The sequence below is a fragment of the Protopterus annectens genome, chromosome 17.part0 (assembly GCF_019279795.1).
Source record: "Protopterus annectens isolate FY-2018-M chromosome 17.part0, PAN1.0, whole genome shotgun sequence".
Taxonomy (NCBI): Eukaryota; Metazoa; Chordata; order Ceratodontiformes; family Protopteridae; genus Protopterus; species Protopterus annectens.
Window position 1 is genome coordinate 815058950 of NC_056751.1, and position 24826 is coordinate 815083775.

General features: G+C 37.0%; 1 protein-coding gene across 1 annotated transcript in view; it reads right to left on the bottom strand.

Moving 5' to 3' along the window:
* Window positions 1-24826, bottom strand: part of SBF2 (SET binding factor 2) — a 3151758-nt gene that overhangs the window by 1284640 nt on the left and 1842292 nt on the right. Inside the window, exon 18 of the mRNA XM_044058929.1 lies at window positions 2867-3071. Coding sequence (XP_043914864.1) covers window positions 2867-3071 — 205 coding nt within the window. The remainder of the gene's footprint in view (window positions 1-2866; window positions 3072-24826) is intronic.

Genomic DNA, 24826 nt, shown 5'->3' on the forward strand with positions numbered 1-24826 from the left:
TCGTGCCTAATCTTGGTTGAAAATAGCAGCCCTACATGCAGTGGAGAGTGGATGAAAAAACATTCTTGTTATGGAAGCTGTTGTTAAAAGAACATATGGTGGTATAGCTTTCTCAAGTTGAGGATGCATTTTATGGAGAACAGAGTATTCAATTCTGGGGGGGTCCTGCTTTTAGCATTATTTGCCATTCAAGCTCTCAAGCTTTCTTTTCCAGTTTGTTGTTTCTGTTCCATCCAGCTGTTCTCAGTCGATCCAGTCTGTGATAAAAAATGGAAAGGTGTGGTGTCCTAGTTGTTCCTTAGTGTGTTTTGCCAAGGGGTTCTTTAAGGTATCACATCCAATGTCAGAGTAATGCTGGGCAATTCTGCTTTTAAGTTTGTCAGTGATCTTTCTTGTGTAAAATGCTTGGCAGAGTTCACATTGTGTTCTGCATACAGCCGTATCTGTGTTACAATTTGTGTACTTTTGGATGGGGTAGGTTTTCCTGGTATTAGGGCAATGGAAACTAGATTTATTGCCCATATATTTGCCATAGCTGTGATTGGGGAGGGAGGACATGTATCTCATTGTCAAACTGGTGAGGGGGGTTCAATAAAACTAGGACTGCTTTTGCTCTTTCGGATAGTGAATGTTGGTTGTTGGTGAAGTATCTTGTTCAGTTTTCTATCTTCAGAAATGATACATCAATGTTTAAGATGGCTCGCTCGATCTCTAGGTAGTCAGCAGTAACTTTTAGGGAAATGCTGGAATTGCACGCACTGTTGTTTCTCTGTTGGTTGAGACTTCTTAGCTCTCTGTGGGGGCTTGTCAAGGGTGGGTCACTGTCTTTATTACAATTAATAATGAGGATGAGGAGTTGTAGCAGCCTCACCTTGCATTAACAATTAATTAAGGGAAGGACTGTTCACAGGATGCAATACTAAAGCACAAGTGCCAATATGGATTTTCTATAGTAGAATTGTTTCAAACATTATGTCTAAAAATGCTACACTAGATTTGTGTTACAGGAGACTTGTTATAGACATCACATTTCAACTGCATATTGCAAGTCTAGATAAGAAAGCATAACTTTGCGTTGTATGTTAATAAACAAATGGTTATTATGGAATACTGCTTAACTTGCAGAAGAGTTACACACATACAGAATGTCTACCATTATGTTACAACCTTGCTTATATTACACATTCTGTAATAAGTGGAGTACTGTTATGTGAAAGAGTGTTGCAGCATGAAGTCATGGGAAATGTGCTTAGAACCTTAACTATTAGAGCAGTCATTCAAGCGATAAAAAGAAGAGCTTTTTGCATCATTTTCCATCAGTTTACCAGTGATGGCGAATCTTTTGGGTTTGGCATGTCAAAAGCTCCTGACACAAAATAATTCAGTGTACTTCACATGAGCAACTAATGCAAAAGCAGCGTCTTTGGTAACTCGGTGTTGGTGATCACTGGCATGTCACCCAAAACATTGTGGCGTGTGTCACCTTAAACCCACGTGTCATAGATTCGCCATCATTGGTTTAGGGTTTGAACATTATGACTGGTGAAGATTCCAAAATTTAAAACCTTAGCTGAGAAACCATTTTTTTTAATATAAGTTGGTCTTTGTAGTTTGCCGTTTTACATTTGCTTTTTGCAGTTTCACTAAACTGATATTTCTATTCTGAATAAACTTATTGTCCCAAACATGCTTTTCATCTCAGTGAATTTACTTCAAAAAGGACAGTATTCTACATATTTACAACACTTATGGTGTCTAGTGTCAGAGAACAGTGGCTAAAGTTAAAAAAATACTTAGGCATACTGTTAAAGTTAGGGACTCTGGATGGAAACTGTTATCCTTCTATTATGCATGGTGCTGCTGGGACTCGCATGTACTACTGAAGTAAGTTCTGCAGACCATCTTGTGAATGATATAACATACAGGGTTAGTGAAAGCCTGTTAAAAGTAGGGTAAACAAAATAAAGGGCCTGACTGTACAAAGAAAGGTTATAGAACTGGAAATGTACTCGAATGAGGTGGGACAAACCTGGAATTGAATGAGTGAGGCAGACAAGGCTAAGGACGTAAAACATGTGGCATACAAGCCTAACAGTAGGACTAAATGCATCATGAAATGGAGCGATGGAGCCCAGGAACATCTTGCTGGGGGAGATGATGCAGTTTACAACTAATGAGTTCAAAGGTACCTAGAACAAACGGTAAAATAGATCAAGACGGTATAAGAACCGCAGAACCTAGGCAGAATCAAAGATTATCTGTGCACTCTATACAGGTTCACATGTTCTAATCCAAAAAAAATCATTAATCATGAAGAACAACTCCCATCTCAAAGTTTCCCTTTTAAAGCAAAAACAGCTACAAACACTTCATCTCTGTTCTCTATACAAAGAGCAGCTCTTGGTATTAACTTAATGAACTGATTTTAACATACACTGCACCTCTAGGTACATGGCATGATAACACATCTGATATTATAAAAGACAGTGAAAGGAACATAAAATGAGGTGATGTTGCTTTTCACAGGAGAATAATAAGATGAAAAAAAGAGTCAAGAATGGAGAAAATCATTCACCTTTATATTATACCACTGCCCATTTCTTGCTACTATCTATGTTTGATTCGATCTTGAAATTTAGATGTTTGCACCTATTTAGTTTATGTCAGCATCAGTGAAAACAGTGTAGTAAAGTTTTCATAGATAAAACGCTAACTTATTTAACTATTACCACACAAACTCAACACTGCATTCTAGGCTTAAAGCATCTCAAATGGGCATTGCAACATAAGCACAACAGCAATATGTACAGATACACATTGAGACAAAGAATAAAGGTGAGTACTTGGTATTAACAAGCAAACATACCAACAGATGGGCCAGCTGGCACAACACACTTCTTTTCAACAATAGTAGTAGGCATTACACTTTGGTGCTTTGAGTTGCCTTCTTGGATAAGGGTCTGAACTTTGTCCTCATTAACTCGAGGAAAAGGAAGGACATGTACCCTTAAATGTGATCCTTCAGTTGGCCGTGGCACTTTCTGAAATGACATGTGAGGATTTGGGTTTTCCTGCAAAAAAAGAGAAAAGAGAATGTAAAATTTTGGTTTTATATAAACACGGAATATTACTGATCAGTGTGTGCATCCTCTTGGTTCTTCACTAAAACTTCCCCGTTTCTATCTTATGATATAACAAATCTCACAATAGTGATACCCTCCACTCTGCTGAATAAAAAGCTTAAGGATTTTGTACTCACTTTTTCAAATGACCTCAGTATACATAAATCAGTACTACATCAATCGAGCAAGTGAAGGCACAAGCTGAGCTAGGGAACACAATATATGCCAAATAGCCGAAAAGCAGTAAAAACGCTTTATTACACTGCACACTTAGAAAACAATAAATAAAAAATGATCATATAATGAAATTGAGCGCTTTTGTCTCTGTCAAATCAGAGACTTCTTCAGAATAACACTACAAATAAATTACTCACTTTTACACAATCATATTTAAATTCACACCCTCACCATTTCATGCAACAAGCCAACCAAACACACTCAGCAATAACATATGCAAATGCATTAAGTAAATGAATACTTACATTACACTTTATCACAAGAAATATATAAAATATTAAAATAAAAATATATTAAATATAAAATATAAAAATGTATAATTCCCACTGTCAAATTGGGTCCTACATAGTATTTGAGTGATAAGTACAAGTTTTAAACTAAACATTAAAAACCCTTGTTATAAATAAAAAAGGGATATATATATATATATATATATATATATGTGTATATATATATATATATATATATATATATATATATATATATATATACAATGAAATATAAAAGGGTTGTTTGCATATTCCATCACTAGCTTGACACTTACAATAAAAATCATCTATCCAGGGCTTTTAATTTCAAAAAGCAAGACAGGAAAAATGAATCATTAAAGCCCGGCCACTGTGTAACCAAGGGCCACCGCTTCTGTCCAGTTCAAGAACATCAATAATAGTGAATTTAAAGGAATGGTCATTAAATTCTATACAATGCTTTGCTAACACGTTAGTATCCTTCCTGTTCTTTACATGTTCATATACACGGTTCTTTCATTTCCTTTCCATTTTTCCAATATAAAAACGGGCATTTAGAACAGAAGGCACAATAAATGACTTTCTCAATAGTACAAGAGTACTTCTTATTCAGCCTTACAAGTATATTATTGAGATTAAAACTAGACCCTTCTTCTACATATGAACACTTGAACTGGACAGAAGGGGTGGCCCTTGGTCATTAATCTTAGAGAAGTATGAAGCTCTTTGGCAGTTTAGAACTAATGCCACACAGTGGCCGGACTTTAATGATTCATTTTTCCTGTCTTGCTTTTTGAAATTAAAAGCCCTGGATAGATAATTTTTATTATAGGTGTCAAGCTAGTGATGGAATATGCAAACAACTCTTTTATATTACATTGTGTGTGTGAGTTACCTTTGTGTGTGTGATTGTGCAATCTCGGAGTTAGTATATATAAGTAGGGGGGTGTGGGATTGTTTGTTTGTTTGATTGTGGGGGGAGATTGTGTGTATGTGTGTGGTATATTTGCATTGTAGGTTCGCAATTTTAAATTTCGTGGTTATGGGGTTTCAGTATTTAAAGGTTTCGGCTACAGAATTTCAAAATACTGAAATTCATGATTTCAGTATTTTGAGATTCTATAGTGAACCTATATATATATATATATATATATATATATATATATATATATATCTACTTCAGATGATCAAAGTTTTAAAACTTTGAAATTCATATGGCTGAGACCATATGATCGAAGTTTCAAAACTCAAAACACCTGAAAGAAAAAGAAGAACAAAACAAAAACATTTTCCTGGATGTTTTTCCAGGGGGCAAGCCCCCCTGCACCCCTATGCTGTTTAAATATACCAACTCCGACATCTCACTACAGTGAGGAAGAGGAAATATTTCCTGTTCTGTGCTGTATGGAGATCTCCATTCAGAACATTTAAAGTCTTAAAACTTCGATCATATGGTCTCAGGCATATGAAATTCAAAGTTTTAAAAATTTGATCATCTGAAGGGGACCCATATATATATATATATATATATATATATATATATATATATATATATATATATATATACATACACACACACACACACACACACACACACACAGTATATAAAGCACACACACAAAATTAACTGTTGACCTCTAAAATTATGTGAGAAAAGAATCCAAACAACTGAAATCAAAACAATATGGCTGAAAGACAGACTGTTCAGTTCAGTGGTCATAACATATTCATCCTGGTTTTGTTGTAATGTCTAAAAATATGAGTGCGGAACACATGGTATGTCATTGCTTAGCAAAGTTGTCTACATTTCAAAACTCTTCTCAGGGTTTGATTCTGCTTATTTATTCTTATTAACTGTGCCAATTTAATTTTACTTCTTTTGTCCTCAAATCCTCAACCAATAAAAAGAACATGTAATTAAAATAAAATGAGCATGACCTGGGTGTAGTACATAGTAATACAGCACTTCTGAAAATGACATTTTACCAGCAGCCAGCAGAAGTGAAAATGTTTGAGGTAAAAAGACTCTGTATATCCATTAGTCTCTGTGTCTCTTGGTCACATCTTCCATGATGACTAGGGCTGCCAGTGTAACAGGGGAAGTGCATGGATGAAGGGTACTGTGAGTACACACACTCAGTAATAATCAATTCTACAAAAGTAAAAAGTGAGTCTGCTTACTCCCAGCCTATGATGTCATTCCCTTTCCACACCAAAATCAGAATCCCTGAAACTCTGGTCCAAGCTTTGGCCACATGTCAATCAAACTGCCAACAATCCAATGAACCATTTCACTAAATAAGCATACATATACTACAGTTAACTGCTATTTCTGGTGGGACCCTGACCAAGCTTAAAAAATAATTTTGGAGCTGCACCTATATTGAATCTGTTACAACTCACTACCTTAAATAACTTAAAAATAACATATCCGTACATTTACAGTACCTTAAATATCTTAAAATAATGTATCCGCACATTTACAGTACCTTTAATAACTTAAAATAACGTACCTGCACATTTACAGCACATTAATGTAAAACAAAATATCTGCACATTTACAGTACATTAAATAACTTAAAATAATGTATCTGCACATTTACAACATAGTGCTTGATGACAAAAGTTAGGAAAAGAAAGCATTTACTTAAAATATGACTGAAAGAATAATCTATAAAGCAAAGCCACGTATAGATATAACATCCAGCAAGCATAACAACATTTGAAATAGTTGAATCTGACAGTAATAGCTTATCAGCCTGTTAGACAAAGAAAATCTAAGTTATTCATAATCCAGATCAGTAAAAGACCAGTCAATGTAGTGCAAGTTGAAAATGTGGTAGATATTTTGAGTTCTGCCACCAAAATTATAGCCATCATTCACAGAACGAATATGAAAAGGTATGCCAGCAATTCCTTACTAAATGTAATGTATATAAACCTGAGTTTGCAGTGAAATTATATACTTTTAGAGGGACAGAGAGAGAAGAGGAAATTGTGTTAAATTTTACTTCTGATGTATCCTATTCCTTCTTTGACAAGGCTTCACTAAAACGTGTTTCTGGCTTGTTAAATTAAGTTGTTTTGTTGGTGTTTCCTTTCTATCAGTGGAGAATGGGAAACATATTGTCCTGCTAGTGAAGCACACCTGTGCCAATGGGATGTCTGAGTAGAATAGAGCCCTTAATGTTTTATGTACTCCGTATGTGTTATGTGACTTGCTTTGTGTTTAAAAAAATGCAGTGTCTGTGGAATATAAATTTCAATGTTTTTGCCTTCCACTGTGTAACTTAGTATATAGCAAAACATTTAAGCATATGTTTATACTTAATTCATCAAATTTTCTGAGCTGCAGATCATTAAATTCATGTTTTTTCTAAGATTTGGAAGCTTAAATGTAATGCACATTACATAATTTTTGAAGGGGGTCAAAGTACCTCACATTAGCACAGAGCAAGCAAAAACTATCTAGATTAAAAAAGTCTTAGCAACAGTTTTATCCTTCCCTGAGATTCAGCAACTCTAATTTTTAGTGTGAAAATGACAGCCTGTGTTGACAAAAGACAAAATGATGAAATACATTTTACTAAACTGTCCTGCTATTTCTTTAAAGCTGATTTGTGAAGCTTTACTTATGAATGGGGATTACTCTAATAAGCTCCCACAAGGAGAGCAACAACAATGTGGAGGGACCTGTAAGCCCAGCTTAACAGTTCCAAGTAGGAATGGTGCCTCATGCTGAGTGCACAGCCTGCTATGGAAGCAGGTTTAGTCATAAACCAGTACACTAATCATCTATAATGGCTACAGCGGGTGAAGAAGAAGATACCTATGATCAGCCAGTCAACCAAGTTTGAGTGAAGCTTAAGCAGGCACATTTCGATGGGAGTGGGCAAATCCTGTTTCAGCCATGAACAGAAAGTATGTATCAGCATTATACACCAGAGTCATTTCAAATATACTGTTTACCCTTTATAAAGACAATCACAGTATATAAGACTCCTTTTTTGCTTGCTAGATGCCCCTGTGCATAGCAAAAAGAGAAGATGTTCTACCTACATTGTGAACATACACTTGCAAACTCATTCTCAGTAATGAATTTGTAGTTCATACCACTAACACTTTGATAGGGGATGGTTGTGACTTTATTTTATTTATTTATTTTTTTAAGAAAACAAAGAATGAATTACTGCTGGTTATCTTTTCTTGCTTATATGTTTTCTTTCTGAGAATCAAACTATACTTTCTTTTTTTTTTTTTAAACAGAGTTGCTGGTTCTATTCTAATGGCAGCAAGGTTAAATGGTTTCACCTGCCTGCTCCATAAATCTTTTTACAGTAGTAACTGCGCTTTAAAATTGTCAAAATGACCATGTCGATGCGGTATAGAATTAGCATTTTCTTCTTTGCTACTAAATGCCTAAAATACAGAAGATCGAGGCAGAAATGTCCAGCAATAAAAGAAAGCTTGTTCTTATTGTGGTGAAATGAAGAAAAGGAAAGGTCCAACAACTACTTTTGAGAGGTAAGGGAATGCTTAATTTGTAAAGCTGAGCTCTAAAACAAGTCATCAAAAGCTGTCTCACTAGCAAGGTGTGAATGACAACAACAGGCATAAACTACCAAAGAATGTGGGCACAAATTCGAACAGCTTGAAATGTGAGTGCACTAATCCATACAGAATGGATCAATTTTGTGCAAAACATTTTTGAATATTTAGATTTGCCGAAAGATTTACGATACTGCTTTGATGCTAAATCATTTTGTGGTCTCCTCAATAAATTTAAGATCTAATGTGCAATTCAATAAAAATATTTATACAATTTCAAACTGCAGACATAACTGACACTGAAATATTTGCTTTTTTTTTTCTCATAAATGCAAACGGGTATTTGAGACTACAAGAAATATTGACTAACGCAAACTAAGGAATGGTGGTTGAAATGTTTTTGTGCATTTAAATTCATATGATTGCAAAATAGTGCACTTACCTAGTATAACACTGATCAATTGGAAAGAAGGAATGCATTAGGTACACTTGGCAATCTTGAACACGCTATTACTGTAGTGCTAGTGATCAGCTGATACAAACATATTTTAATGTGAATGTGTGGAATTAGGGGAATTAAGACATATTTGTAAAATTCATAAAATAAACTAAATATGGCAGCCATGATCGTTACTGATTTGATAGCGATTATAATTCAGAAAAAGAACCCTATATTGACTTACAAGACACTTTAGTACTAGCAGAAAATGATATTTGTCACTTTGATATTGAGAACAACACTGAATGAGACGTTTCTGTATCTACTGAGACTTTAAAAATATTTACTTTCTTGGTCAGCATGAAGACTTAAGTTATAATGAAAAAGCTGAGGAGAATATTTTTGAATATTTTTGAAGAAGATAGCACTATAAGTAAAACACAGAGGAAAATATGACAAAAAGGCAAAGGCTTTTTAAAATGTTTTAACTTGAATGTTAACAGCATTACCAATAATGCAATATTTTTAAAATGGTGTGATCAACAATATTTTGATATTTTACATTTGCAAGATATAAGATATTTAGATAAAAACAATTGCAAACTGAAGTTAAATGAAAAATAAAAATAGTTTGGAGTTCTGGAAGTGATCTGTGCCTGGATACACACATTTTACTTATTAAAACCTCACAAAATTTTGTTTTTTATGCTTAAACCAGAAAGCTGCATTATTTTGACACTCAAGATGGATTTCAAATATACATATATATTACAAACACACACATATACACAAACACACACACACACACACACACACAGATACGTGTCTGTGTGTGTGTATACATATTTATTTATATATATATATATATATATATATATATATATATATATACAGAGAGAGAGAGATTAAATTGAATATCATCCTAGTTGTAACTGAAATTTACAGAAAATTATAGGAAAAACAGGTAGAGATGATACAGCATATAAAGAACAGCAGGAATATGGATAGTTACAGATGGGAAAGAAAAAGACAATATAAATATTAAGATGATAAATCTGAAAACAGAAACTGATTATGATCACCTTCCAGGTGTAAGCCTGTTTATAATTAGGTTTTACACCAAAGTTAGTCAATTACATCGAGAACAAGCCTTTTGGAATCAGGGCAAAGTTGCTCCAGAGTAAGTCATTTAAACTGATAGCAGCAAGTATTTTAGAACCAAGCTCAGCATCTCCTTTTTAATGCAAAATCTTCTGCAGAAATGAAGGATAAATACAGGGAATTATTACTTGTGAGGGTAAGGAAGTGAATAGTAAGGACAAAATTAAGAAGACAATTGAAAATATATTGAACTATTGTATACCCCTAAGAATATACTACCTAATCCAAACTGGGGAGTTAAACAATTTGACAATTATGATAATCACAGTACATAGAAACTAATTACTTTGAAAGACTTAGATTCAGTTTTGAAAGATGTTAAAGAACAAAGTACTCCAGGACCTGATGGACTTCGATATAACTTTTATATGAAGCTAACAGATACCCCAAAAATTATTTTTGAAAGGTTCTTAATGAATAGTTATTACATGATGTACACAACAACAAACTTTGCAAGGGTATTATCAAATCAATTTTTAACATTTACATTTAACATTAACAACTGAAGACCCTTGACTCTAAACAATACTAACTATAAATGTATGAGAATTTTGCAGACACACACTGGAAAAATTCTCCATAAAATCTTGCAGGATGGTATTCATGGTAAAGCAGGAAGATTAACTATGGGTCTATTACTACTTATATGGGAAAGTGCAGACAGAGAGAAAACAGCTAGAAAAATGAAATGGATAAATGATAAATGTGATGCTGAGAAAGCAAATGATAGTATACATCACTATACTATGTGGACCATTCTTCTTAGAATACGGTTTTCCAAACCCTATTGTGAATGTCTTACAATCTACTTACAGAAATACATAATAAAAACATTAGTCAATGCATGGCTAGGGAATGAAATACATAATCCAGGTAGGTTAAAAGTAGAATGCCCATGGAGTGGGACTTTATTTTCTATCTTTATTAATGCAGCTTTGAAAAGAAATATAAGCAATTAAAACAGACACTTTAAAATAACAATCTATATATATATATATATATATATATATATATATATATATATATATATATATATATATATATCTGTATGTATACTGCTTATGCTGACAATTTAATAATTTTAACCAAAATGTAAAACTGGTTAGAAAGAGCTATTAATATGTTAGAGAAAACAGTGAATGGTGTAAGACTTAAATTTAATAAATGTAAACCTAAATGTTTTGGTGAAGTCCTACAGCATGAATTTATTTTCCTTTTTTAAAAGAGTGAATCATTTATCAAACTTCCAATACAAAACAGTAGTACCAAGCAGACAACTGTAATGCATTAGTTTCCTTACAATATTATGAGCTGTAAGCCGATCACATTTCTCAACTTGTTACAGCAACATTTAAACTGATAAAAGAAAAAAGGAGGTCAGAAACAGATTTGCTTTTATTAATCTTGAATCAAATCTATGAAACAGCTCTTCCCTTTAACCTACTATCTTTCTATGAACAGAATTAGAAGAGAAAATTTATCAACTTTTTTTCTTTTTTTAATAAAATTTTCATAGAATCTGTTGGCTTAACAATCATAATAAGAAAGCTGTAATACCAACAGTGCAACAAAATGTACAAAACTAGGGTTGCCAACTTTTCATGTCAAAAATTCTGGACATGTACATGAAAGCAAATACCACCCCCCCACACACACACACGCAGCCATTCCATTGTCCCATTACTTGGCTATCTCTCCATTTCTCCCCAGTTGCCATAAATACTGTTCAAAACTCTGTGTTCATATTATTTTCAGCTTTACTTCTACAATGATTACAGATACTTGGATTTAATGTAAAACTTTTATTTTGAATTTTACAGCACAAACACTAATAGCCATTTGCTAAACAAGCAATACAGTCTCTCATAAACAGACATAGCTTTAATACTTCTTTGCCTTTAAAACTCACATTCACTGAAACAGCACTGAAACCTACATTCAAAGAAAATGCATCTGGCTGGCCAGTGGTGGATTAAGTTTACCTTTGGGTTTTTTCAAATCATAGCCCCCTTGCACACATTTTAAAGCCAAGCAAAAAGTTTTTTGATTCACCTTCCTGATTGTATTAAATTTTAATACATAATAACAGCTAGCAGACATGAATTAGCAGCCATCACAACTTTAAGACTGGTACTGAAACAAAACATATGAACCAATAATGACAAAACTGCCCAATTCAGAACATTTCAACCATAAATGGCCACTCATACTTATGTCATTAAAATCCACCAATATCAATCAATATGTACAATCTCTGAAGATTGCAGAAGTAAAACATCATCTAAATTCCACATTAAACAAAGAGATCTGCAACTAATGAAAAGTTGCTGCTAGCAAACAATTTTATATTTCAGTGTTTCATCTACAAATCAATGCATGCTGCCTTGAAGAATTGATGGCCTATGTTATGTTAATGGTAAGCTGCCGGTAATATTGCAATAGGAAATGGATGGCAAACTGAAAACAGGTTCTTAAGAGGACATACTCTCAGGACTGCAGCCCAACAGACATAGACACACAAAAGTGAGGTCCTCCACCTCTGACTTGTAAAACAAAATAACACTCATTTGCTGTCTGTCATACACATTCAGTCACCACCCTAGCTCAGGAAATATGTAAAACATACTTCTGCAAATATTGTAAGTATATATAAGTATTTGACAGTGTGTGTCACACAATTTTTAGTAAAAAAAAACAAAACAAAACACCAACAGGTATGGGTGGTAATAAGTTACTATGCATGCATTCATTTTCAGCTGAATGCAGAAAACGTCTGACACATGAAGAGAAACATCTTTTCACAGGGGCTTCAGAATTTTTTTTCCTTTACATCAACCAGTACTTCACCTCCATTCAGAAGTTAGAACGTGACAGAAATATAAAACAATTAATCAGGTCTGAAGGGTTTTCTTGCACTTATTCAAAAGGCTACAGTGAAGTGACAAATCTCGGCCCCTGCCCCATTAAAATACAACACAGTATGACTCTGAGTACAGGAATGATTTTAAATCTACAGTCACGCTATCAGTCATATGCCAGGTTTAGCAATTTTACCTTAATATCTGCGACTGAAAGACCAGCATGATGGTATAAAGGCAACTTGGGCACCTGTAGGAGCTGGCAGAGGAGCATAGAAGTGTGTGTGGCCATGCTGACTGTCTCACTCATCTTGTGGGGAGGGAGGAAGCTGTGGGTCACCACATGAGTGAAACCTAGCAGGAACACCAGATTTTCTGAGCTGAGGGGGAAAAAAAAACAGAACATGTTGAATTGGAGAAAATTCAGATAGCCGGAGTCCGGATTCGTACTTTGCCTGGGGGCTGGGCTTTTCAGCATATGTCTTCTGTTCTTTACAATTCAAATTCTGCACGCGGGAAGTCAGTGAGTAGAGTAGCAGACGTAAAGAGTCGCAAAGACACTGTTTTCATCATCTGCATAAAAAATAAATAAATTTTTTTAAACTAAACAAAAATGTGCACACAGACATTGCACCATTTTTTCCGGACAAAACAGGCATTTTCCGTTCTTCCAGACAGTGTCCCTTAATTCTGGACAGTCCGGAAGAATTCTGGACGGTTGGCAACCCTATAACTGGTAAACATACTGTAACAGAGTATGAAAGGAGAGTGAGGTGAAAATTGTGAAATAATATCACAAAGCAGAGCCCACCCAGTTAAGGATTGCAGTTTTAAATCTCTTAACGGATATACAAGCAAAGATGCATGCACTGACTGTAACTATGGTTGAGACAATAACTGAGTATTTCTGTATTGCAGGAAAGCTACATCATGACTAGTCTGAAAAATCCAAAACAAAAACATACCAGTACCCTCTTAGTTATTTGCAATCCCACATGGGATATATTTTTAAGAATATGCCAGCATTCTGTAATTAAGGGGGTGGGTTCCAGTGCTGTGTAATGACTTTCCTGGGAGCTAGTAACATAGCATATAGAATACTCACACCATGAAAATTAGGTATGTTGGTACAGAGTATTAAATCCCTCATATCTGTTTTGTCAAGAAAAAAAAAAATCTTACCTGCTTATTCCCAAAACTCAGTCAAAAAATTTATGGAGCCAGATGCAGTGCCCTATTATATGCTCCATGATGGAATGAGGTCATTACTTTGACAATGCCAGCAGTGTGGTTCTGCTTTGGGATTAATCAAGCCACTTGTTCTGGTGTCAGAAAAAGCCTATGGAGGCATTGCCATGCAAAAAGCCTCGATTTCAAAGTAGCAATAGTAATAGTAATGCAGGGGCCTTTCAGTGCTCTACAGCATATCAGGAAGCCTTCTTCAGCTCTGTATGAAACCTTACAGGTAAGAAACAGCAGTGTGCTGAACCGGTGGTAAACAGCAGCACTTTCACTGATCAGGGTGACATAGTGAATCTGCTGGTGGATAAATTCAGTACTAACTTCACCACTACTCCACCCCTGCTACCCCTGTGAAATCTCTTCTAGCATATCTCCTCCCCCAAGTATAAGCAGGCAGCAAGTCCAGGCAGCACTCCTTAAGGCTACAAATACTCCCTCTATGGTCCTCAACAATATCTCAGGTTGCTTCCTAAATAGTTTAAAACATGACCTATCAGGACCACTTTAAGGCACTCCAACTACAGTCTCAGAACAGGTCACATGAATTGTGGATTGCAATGGTCATCCCTCTTCATAAGGGTGGTCCATCCACTGACCCTGGAAAGTACAAATCCATCCGTTTGACAAGTCTTGTATGCAAAGCTATGGAAATGATTAACAAGGAAGTTGTCAAACTACAGAAACTGGGCACATCCCAGTTTGGATTTATCAAGACAAGGTGTTGCCTACTCAACTAGGTAGACTTCTTTGAGAGGGTCACTAAGGCTGTGGATGAGAATGAAAATGCTGCAAACTGCCTACTTTGACTTGGCCAAGGGGTTTGATTGGGTGTGCAATGGATGAGAAAGAAACATTTTGGAGTGAATTGGATGAAGTGGTGATGACTGTACCCAAGGGTGAAAGAGTGGTGATTGGAGCAGATTTCAATGGGCATGTTGGTGAAGGGAACAGAGGGGATGAGGAAGTGATGGGTAGGTATGGTGTTAAACAAAGGAATGCAGAAGGTCAGATGGTAGTGGATTTTGTGAAAAGGATGGACATGGCTGTGGTTAATATGTATTTTAACAAGATGGAGGAGCATAGGGTGACATACAAGAGTGGAGGAAGATGCACACATGTGGATTATATCTTATGTAGGAGGGCCAGTTTGAAGGAGATTGCAGACTGTAAAGTGGTGACCGGAGAAAGTGTCATTAGGCAGCATAGGATAGTGGTTTGTAGGATGACGTTGGTTATCAAGAAGAGGAGGAGGAATGTGAGGGCAGCACCAAGGATCAAGTGGTGGAAATTGAAAAAGGGTAATTGTGAGGTGGAGTTCAGGGATGAGTTAAGGCAGGCACTGGGTGGCAGTGAAGAGTTACCAAACAGCTGGGTAACTATAGCAGAGCTAGTAAGTGAGACGGCTAGAAAGGTACTTGGTATCACATCTGGACAGAGGAAGGACGACAATGAGACATGGTGGTGGAATGAGGAAGTACAGGAGAGTATACAGAGAAAGAGGTTGGCAAAGAAGAAATGGGATTGTTAGAGAGATGAAGAAAGTAGACAGGAGTATAAGGAGATGAGGTGCATGGCAAAGAGAGAGGTGGCTAAGGATAAGGCATATGAAGAGTTGTATGAAAGGTTGGACACTAAGGAGGGAGAAAAGGACCTGTACTGATTGGCTAGACAGAGGGACCGAGCTAGGAAAGATGTGCAGCAGGTAAAGGTGATAAAGGATAATGAGGGAAACATACTCACAAGCGAGCAGAGTGTGCTGAGGAGATGGAAAGAGTACTTTGAGGGGTTGATGAATGAAGCAAATGAGAGGGAGAGAAGGTTGGATGATGTAGGGATAGTAAATCATGAAGTACAATGGATTAGCAAGGAGGAAGTAAGGATAGCTATGTAGAGAATGAAGAATGGAAAGGCTGTTGGCCCAGATGACATACCTGTGGAAGCATGGAGGTGTTTAGGTGAAATGGCAGTGGAGTTTCTAACTAGATTGTTTAATGAAATCTTGGGAAGTGAGAGGATGCCTGAGGAATGGAGAAAAAGTGTTTTGGTACCAATTTTTAAGAATAAGGGTGATGTGCAGAGCTGTAGTAACTACAGAGGGATAAAACTGATCATTCACAGCATGATGTTATGGGAAAGAGTAGTGGAAGCAAGGTTAAGAAGGGACGTGATGATTAGTGATCAGCAGTATGGTTTCATGCCAGGAAAGAGCACTACAGATGCGATCTTTGCTCTGAGAGTGTTGATGGAGAAGTACAAAGAATGTCGGAAGGAGTTGCATTGTGTTTTTGTAGACTTAGAGAAAGCATATGACAGGGTGCCTAGAGAGGAGTTGTGGTATTGTACGAGGAAGTCAGGAGTGTCAGAAAAGTAGTAAAAGTGGTACAGGATATGTACGAGGGTAGTGTGACAGTGGTGAGGGCAATGGTGATGGACAGGTTGACAGACGAGATCAGACAGGAGTCCCTGTGGACTATGATGTTTGCAGATGACATTGTGATCTGTAGTGAGAGTAGGGAACAGGTGGAGGAGACCCTGGAGAAATGGAGATATGCTCTAGAGAGAAGAGGAATGAAGGTCAGCAGGACTAAGACAGAATATATGTGTGTGAATGAGAGGGAAGATAGCGGAATGGTGAGGATGCAAGGAGTAGAGGTGGCGAAGGTGGATGAGTTTAAATACTTGGGGTCAATACTTCAGAGTAACGGTGAGTGTGGAAGAGAGGTGAAGAAGAGAGTGCAGGCAGGATGGAGTGGGTGGAGAAGAGTGTCAGGGGTGATTTGTGACAGACGAGTACCTATAAGAGTGAAAGGGAAGGTCTACAAGGGGGAAGTGAGACCAGCTTTGTTATATGGGTTGGAGACAGTGGCATTGACAAAAAGGCAGGAGTTTGAGCTGGATGTGGCAGAATTAAAGATGTTAAGAGTTGCACTGGGTGCGACAAGGGTGGACAGGATTAGGAATAAGTATATTAGAGGGTCAGCCCAGGTTGGAAGGTTTGGAGACAAAGCCAGAGAGGCATGGTTACGTTGGTTTGGACATGTGCTGAGGAGGGATGCTGAGTATATTGGGAAAAAGATTAAGGATTGAGCTACCAGGTAACAAGAAAAGAGGAAGGCCTAAGATAAGGTTTATGGATGTGGTGAGAGAGGACATGCAGGTGGTTGGTGTGACAGAGCAAGATGCAGAGGACAGGAAGAAATGGAAACAGGTGATCTGCTGTGGAGACCCCTAATGGGAACAGCCGAAAGAAGATGATGATGATGGATATGATAAAAGAGTCTAAGCAAATTTTTGATGAATGTGGTTTCAATATTATGAAACCTATGATTAAGCTTTCTAAAAGGAAGGTTGAGGCTTTATTAGGACGACTGGGGAAACTAAATAAAGTAATTAGGAATGATCTATTGTTTGAATATTATACGGATGTATATGAATATGCTTTTCTAAGGGTGGACAGGAAATGTGAGGAGGTAATTTTAAGAAAACAAAAGAAAATAATGAGGGATTTAAAACAGTATAATGATCACAGAGAATATATTTTTAAAGGGAAAGTAGTTAAGAGAGGAATGTACAGTACAGTGGAAGCTGAAACAGGGGTTGTAAATTTACATCAGAATACGACTGGTCAAAAGAGGGAAAGATCTGAAGCTGACTATAATAGTAATACAGGGACTGTAGAAGGAACTAGAGAGGCTAACACTATACTGAATTTACACAGTAGTCCTAGTACCCCTAACCATTTGGAACCTAAAGTAGGTTTAGAGCTCATTGAACCCCTGGAAAGTACGGGGAGGGGGACACTAGTGATCAGGATTTTACAACCACAAGGGGGAAAGGGAAAAATCAATCCAAGATGAAAATATAGGAAAGGTATAGTGGTTGATGAAGATGGAGCAACTTACACTTTCAAAGGGTTTCACATTTTCAACTTGAGTAGTACTGAAATAAAAGAACATTTTCAATTATTTGAGAAGGCATTTAATTAATGGCCTCTTGTGGTTTTGACCTCTGTGATTCCCTTGCTGAACTTAAAATGTTTATTAGGAAACTGAGTCTAGCGTTACTATTTAACCAACAGACAGATACCACATTTAAACAACTTAGTACATACAACCCACCCTTGCACCCAGCTCTACAAGTATTCGAAGCAGTATACGTGTCAGATGTGTATTCATTAAGTACAGATAAAAAATATAAAAAGGGGAATAAATATAATTTAATTTAAAAAGAGACACTTGAGGAGTTGGTAAATAACATGGAGATACACATTATGAAACCAGACAAGGGAGGGGGAATAGTTTTGGTGGACTCTATGCATTAGTCATACAAAATGTTGGAGATATTGAATGATGGTAATGTTTACACTCAAGTATCCATTAATGAAGTTAACATCTCATATAGGAGGAATATATTTTTTTATAGAAGAACTAGTGTTATAAAATCGGTTAAGTTCTAAGGTAGGGGAGAGGTTAAGAATTGAGAAACCTAGGTTGCCTTCATTATTTGGTATCCTCAGAATACACAAGTCTACTAGGAATCCACCATATAGGCCAATAGCAGCAGGAGAAGGATCCAAGACTTATGCTACAGGTACTTTTATGGATCGGTCACTCAAAAAACTGTATGTAGTTTTCCACACTTAGTAAAGGACTCTTGGGATTTCCTAAGAAGCCTTACCCCTGAAGTCTGTGAAGGAGAAATATATTTTTTTTAATTATAGATGCGATTGATTTATTTTCTTGTATCCATACAAAAAAGAATTTGGAATTGTTTAGTGAGATCCTTTGCAGTATAAAAAGTAATATAAAAAATAATTTAGAAAAAGAGGTTGACTTGTATGTTGAACTCATGAGGATGGTACTAGAAAACAACTATGTATATTTTGAAGGAGAGGTTTTTAAACAGATTAAGGGTGTAGCTATGGGGGCAGCATGTGCCCCCATACACGCCAATTTAGTACTCTTGCAATGGGAAATTACATATATATTTAAACCATATTTTTGAGGTACATTAAATTTATAGGAGATTCCTGGACCTTATTTTTGTGGTGTGGGAAGGCCCATTACATATGGTTGGTACTTTAATGGAATATTTGAATAATACCACTAGTTTTCTAAAGTTCACTTATAAGTTTGATAAAAATGAGACTGACTATTTAGATGTAAGGGTTGACCTCATTGGTGGTCAATTAAAATCCAGGATTTACCAAAAAGCTACCTTTAGTAATTCCTACTTGCCTTTCTCTAGTTCACACCCCTTTAAACAGAGGAAAAGCATAGTGAAAAGCCAAATGGTTAGGGCAGCAAGGATGACTTCAGAAAAGAGTGATCTACTTAGTGAATTAATTTTATTTCGGATTTATTTAAAAATAGAGGATATCCACTGACCCTTATTGAGTATGTAGTGCAGAAAATAATTAAAATATGGGAGACAAAATGTATTCCCTTATTAGCTAAAAAAGAGCAAGCGTTTCATAAGGAGAATGGTGGACAAGGATTCACTAGGGCCTTGGTGGTAGAATACAATTATGCTTCTCAAGGAATTAAAGATTTTATGAAGAACAACTGGAAAATGTTAAAATTTAATCCAGACATCATGAAGAAAATTGGAGAATGTCCAAAATTTGTGTTTAAGACAGGAATGAATTTAAAACGAATGTTTGAAAGGAACAAGATAGGTATTAACAGCAAAAAAGAAGGTGGGACAAGAAAATGTGGAAGATGTACACATTGTAAATATATCTGTGAAAAAAGAATCATCACTCTGGACAATTATGCGCAGAATAAAATAAAATGTAAGAGAGGGAATTGTAGTACAAAAGGCATACTATACCTGGCTATATGTAAATACTGTCCTAGTTTTTATGTGGGAAAGTCAGAAAGAACATTAGGGAAATGTATTTAGAGCATATTTATATAACATCAAGAAGAAAAATGTTAATAATGCATTATATAGGCACCTTCATGTACAACCATCACAAACCAGGTTTTTATTTGGGATTCTTGAACAGGTAGTGGTAGATCCTAGAGGGGGAGATTGGGAAAGCTGGCTCTGTTGCAGGGAAGTATGCTAGCAACTTAAACTGAATGCCACAACTCCCCCAAGTTTAAATGCCATACTTCAATTAAACATTATTTAAAGAAAAAAGCTTCTAAACTGTAGAACAATACTGATTGATATTTTTTGTATTGTTGTTGTTATGTATCTTTGATGTAATATGTACGATTCATATGCATGTTTGTTTTTTTAAAAAAAGCTATTTTAAAAAAAGCTGCTATTTTATTAAGTTTTAGGGAATTTCATTTAATCAAGTGGAATAGTATGTTTATGTAATACATCTTTCAGAATGTTTGGCGCCTTTTTGAGGAGAACAGTGTATTTAGATACAGATTTACATTTTCGTTTTGAATTACATAAATTACTGACATTAATATTTTTAATTTATATGCTGTTACTTTTCTTTAATAATGTCGACAGCTATGATTTGCGTACATATACATATATATATATATATATATATATATATATCTATATATATATATGGGTCTACTACGGTTGAATGAAAACTCACTTGATTGAAAATGAAATTACTAGAACCACTTCACTGAAAGCTCTACTTTACTGAAAACTCATTTCTTAGAAACTCATTTCATTGAAAGTCATAAATGGCCTTTTCCCCACTGTAGTGCGACCCTGGAGTTAGTATATAAAGTAAGGGGGGTGTGGGGGGGCCATATATTATAAACATTTTAAATTATACACAGTGATACAAGTGCAATAAATAACTGTTTCCAAAAGAGAATATATAACCAAGATATGTGGGGGGCATTGCCCCACATCCCCCCAATGTGGGGGGGGTTGTGCCCCCCACCCCCCTTACTTTATATACTAACTCCAGGGTCGCACTACAGTGGGGAAAAGGCCATTTATGACTTTCAATGAAATGAGTTTCAGTCAAGTGAGCTTTCAGTGAAGTGGTCCTAGTAATTTCCTAGTAATTTCATTTTCAATCAACCGTAGTAGACCCATATATATATATATATATATATATATATATATATATATATATATATATATATATATATATATATATATATATACACATATAGACATTTGTTAACTGGGATAGTTCATCTGAGCAAAAGCTCTTTTTCAGTGGAAGCCCGGATAGAGTGGGGAAAGGGCAGAGTTCATCATGGTGGCCAAGTGGTTCTTTTCCCATGGATAGTTTTCAATGTTCTGCAGTTTCGGAGATGTCTTCATGATGATGTGGAATTCGATGAAGTGGTAATTGTATATATATATATATATATATATATATATATATATATATATATATATATATATATATACACACACACACACACACACACACACACACACACACAGTAGAACCTCCATAGTTGATAACCTCCTTAAGTTGAACTAATTTTCATAGACCGGACATGTACCACATGTACTCAATGGAAGACCGACCTCTCTCTACTGACCACCTCTGCAAGTTGTATCTTAGCCACTTGGACTGTGACACACAATATTAATTTACCCTCTATAACCTGACCAGTTGAGTCGACTACAACAACGGGTAGTAGAAAGTGTGGGCGTTGCCCCTCAGTTTATTATTTTTTCTTTAGTATAAGTTCTTTTTTTATGTTTTATTATTACCATGAGTTGGATTAGGCCTAACATTCTATTGTTTATCACGTGTTGCTGAAGAGTTTTTCACTGTAAAGGACTGGTCTGAATTGTAGGCACATCCTACAGGTAATGAAAAATTTTACAATTAATTGAGACATGATGGCCCAAAGGAAAGAACTGTAAGAGCTGAAATTTAAGGAAAACGTTGATCATCTACATTTTCTGGAAAGTAGTAGCCAAGGAAATAAGGTGGAACATTTTGGTGTTAGCAAGACCACAGTTAACAACATCCAAAAAAGTATAGTTGTGTAAGAACTTAGCATAACCATAGATGTCCTTCTCTTCCATGTTGCAGTATTCTTAACCTTTGGGAGTTGCTGCCTGCAACACCGGACATCCGGCCAGTATACCAAAGTCTTGAGTGCAGGGATACATGTGATGCTGCCTGTAAGAGCCATAAACTGACACCGGTTATATTTGCGACGTCTGCACATACCCAGTTTAGAACTGGCTGCCACATAGAGAGAGCCCCCAGGAATTGGAGGAGAAGGGGTAGTATAAAATTCTCTCCAAGATGCAAAGTCGGTAGCTAGGGGAAAAGACCCAGTTTATAAAATGGTCAAAAGAGAAAGGGGGTAGGTAGGTGAGATTGAATACTGCAACATGGAAGAGAAGGACATCTATGGTTATGATGAGTTAATACACAACTATTCTATGTCCTTCTATCTCATCTTGTAGTATCCTTAAACTTAGGGAGAGTACCAAAGCTCTCTGGGCAGTAATGTGGGTGGCAGGTAGGGGAACAGAGTCTATGAGACCTTGCAGAATAGACCTAGCAAACTCTGCTCTAGCCCTGGAGATGGAGTCCAGTTTGCAATGCTTGATGAAGGTATGTACCGAGGACCAAGCTGCTGCCTCCAGAAGAGAAGAGCAATGAATGCCCTTGAAAAAGGCTGCTGACGAAGCAGCAGCTCTGGTGGAATGGGCTTTGACAGATGAACCCAATTGTTTTCCATGAAAGGAGTTGCAAAAGGCAACAGCCTTAGAAATCCAAGAGGCAATTGCCTGTTTTGACACGGCCTTGCCTATGGCCCTAGGATGAAAGGAGACTAAGAGATGATCAGACTGTCTGAAGGAACTGGTCTTGTCTAAGTAGATCCTCAATTGCCTATGAACATCCAAGGAATGCAAGGTCCTTTCTGAGGAGTTCTGTGGCTGAAGATAGAAGACAGCCAAATTTGTGGTCTGGTTTAGGGATATTTCATTGACTATTTTTGGCATGAAGCAAGGGTTAGTTCTTAGGGAAACCCTATCCATATGGAAAACAAGGTAGGGAGGTGAATCCATAAGGTTTTGGAACTCAGAGACCCTCCTGGCAGAAGTGAGAGCCACTAACAAGACTGTTTTCCAAGTACAAACTTTAAGAGAGGAAGAATGGTCTGGCTAAAAAGGGGCTAGAGTAAGTTTTTCCAGCACAAAGTTAAGATCCCAAGATGGAGGAATGGACTTACGAGGAGGTCCAATATGAAGAACCCCTTTCAGAAACAGCTTGACATCTAACCTGGAAGCCAGAGGTGGAGTCAAAGGAAGGCAAGCAGAAATGGCAGAGAGATGCACTTTTACTGAAGAATAAGTCAACCCTTAGTGCAGTAACTCACACAGGTTGGATAGGACCACTGGGACAGAAGCTTGTTATGGGTCCTGTTTGCTCTTAAGGCACCAACAGCAGAATATTCTCCATTTAGATAAATAGTTTATCCTAGTACTTGGTTTTCTGGCCTGCTGCAGAACATTGAGTATGTCCTCAGAGTACAGGTGCCTAAAGGGTATCATAACTCTATCACCCACACTGTCAAACTGAGATTTAGATGATGGAGATGACTAAGAGACACTTAATCTTGTGTGAGTAGGTTAAGGCAGTGAGATAACCTGTGGTGATTGCCCTGGCCTAGAAGGAAAAGAAGGGGAAACCAAGGCTGTCTTGGCCAGAAGGGAGTCACCGAGAGGATTTCTGGTTTGTCCTTCTGTATTTTTCAGGAGGACTTTGTGAATCAGAGGAAATGGGAAGAAGTCATAAAGGAACATTCCCTCCCATGAAAAGAAGGTGTCCACCTTCCAGGTTTATGGATGGGGAAGCCTTGTGCAAAACATGGGCATCTGTCTGTTCTGGGAGGAGGCAAACAGATGTACCTGAGGAATACCCCACCTGTGAACTAGATCCAGAAACACCTTCCTGTGAAGCATCCCATTCATGGGAGGGTGTTACGGTCCTGCTCAGGGTGTCTGCCATCACATTGACTTCTGATGGAATGTAAACTGCCTGCAAATGAATGTGTAGTGCTGTTGCCAGGGACCAGATTTGAATTGCAAGACTGCAAAGAGGGTAGGATTTTGTTCCTCCCTGTTTATGTACCACGGGACTATCATGTTTGTCTGTGATGACCTTCAATGTGCCTGGAAGAAGGATCTCTTGAAAGGCCTGTATTGTCAGGAAAAGGGCCCTTAACTCTTTTAGGCTGATGTGGTCCTTTGTTTCTTGAATGGAACACTCCCCCTGCACTTTGTGCTGGATGTTGGTACTGTGAAGGATAGCCCCCCAACCTAGATCTGATGCATCAGTGCAATGATGTTGTTTGGGTGGCAGAATCTGCAAGTGCACTCCTTGATTGAGGGTGATAGCTGAGATCCACCAGGTGAGTTCCCTTTTCAAGCAGAGAAGAAGAGGAAGATTTGTTTCCAAGGGAGGAATGTGTTGGTTCCAAGAGTTTCTCAATGCCCACTGAAACTTCCTCATGTGCATCCCGGCTAGAGGGATCATGGGGATCCAGGAGGCCATAAATCCCAGGATTCTCAGGAATTCTCTGGCTGAGATGGTTGATAGTGGTAGGAGGGAGTGGAAAAATTGGGCGAGAAATTCCACTTTCTGGGTGGGGATTAAGACTGACATCAGATCTGTCCTTATCTTGTAGCCAAGGAAAACAAGATCTTGTGATGGGGTTTTTTGAGACTTTAGACAATTCACAGTGAAACTAGTTTCTGCAAGATCCTGCAAACCAATTCCGGGTGTTGAGACAGGTCAAGAGAATCTTGGTGTAGGATCAAGAGATCATCCGAGTAAGGATACGTTTGTATGCCCTGTAGTCTGCAATACACAATGACTGGGGTTAGACATTTATTAAAAACTCTTGGGGCTGTGGAGAGTCCAACAGGCAAGGCAGAGAACTGAAACTGTGAAGAACTCACTTTGAAATGAAGAAATTTCCTGTAGGTGGGATGAATGGGGATGTGAAGGTATGCATCCTTCAGATTCAGGAAGGCCATGAAGGCTTGCAG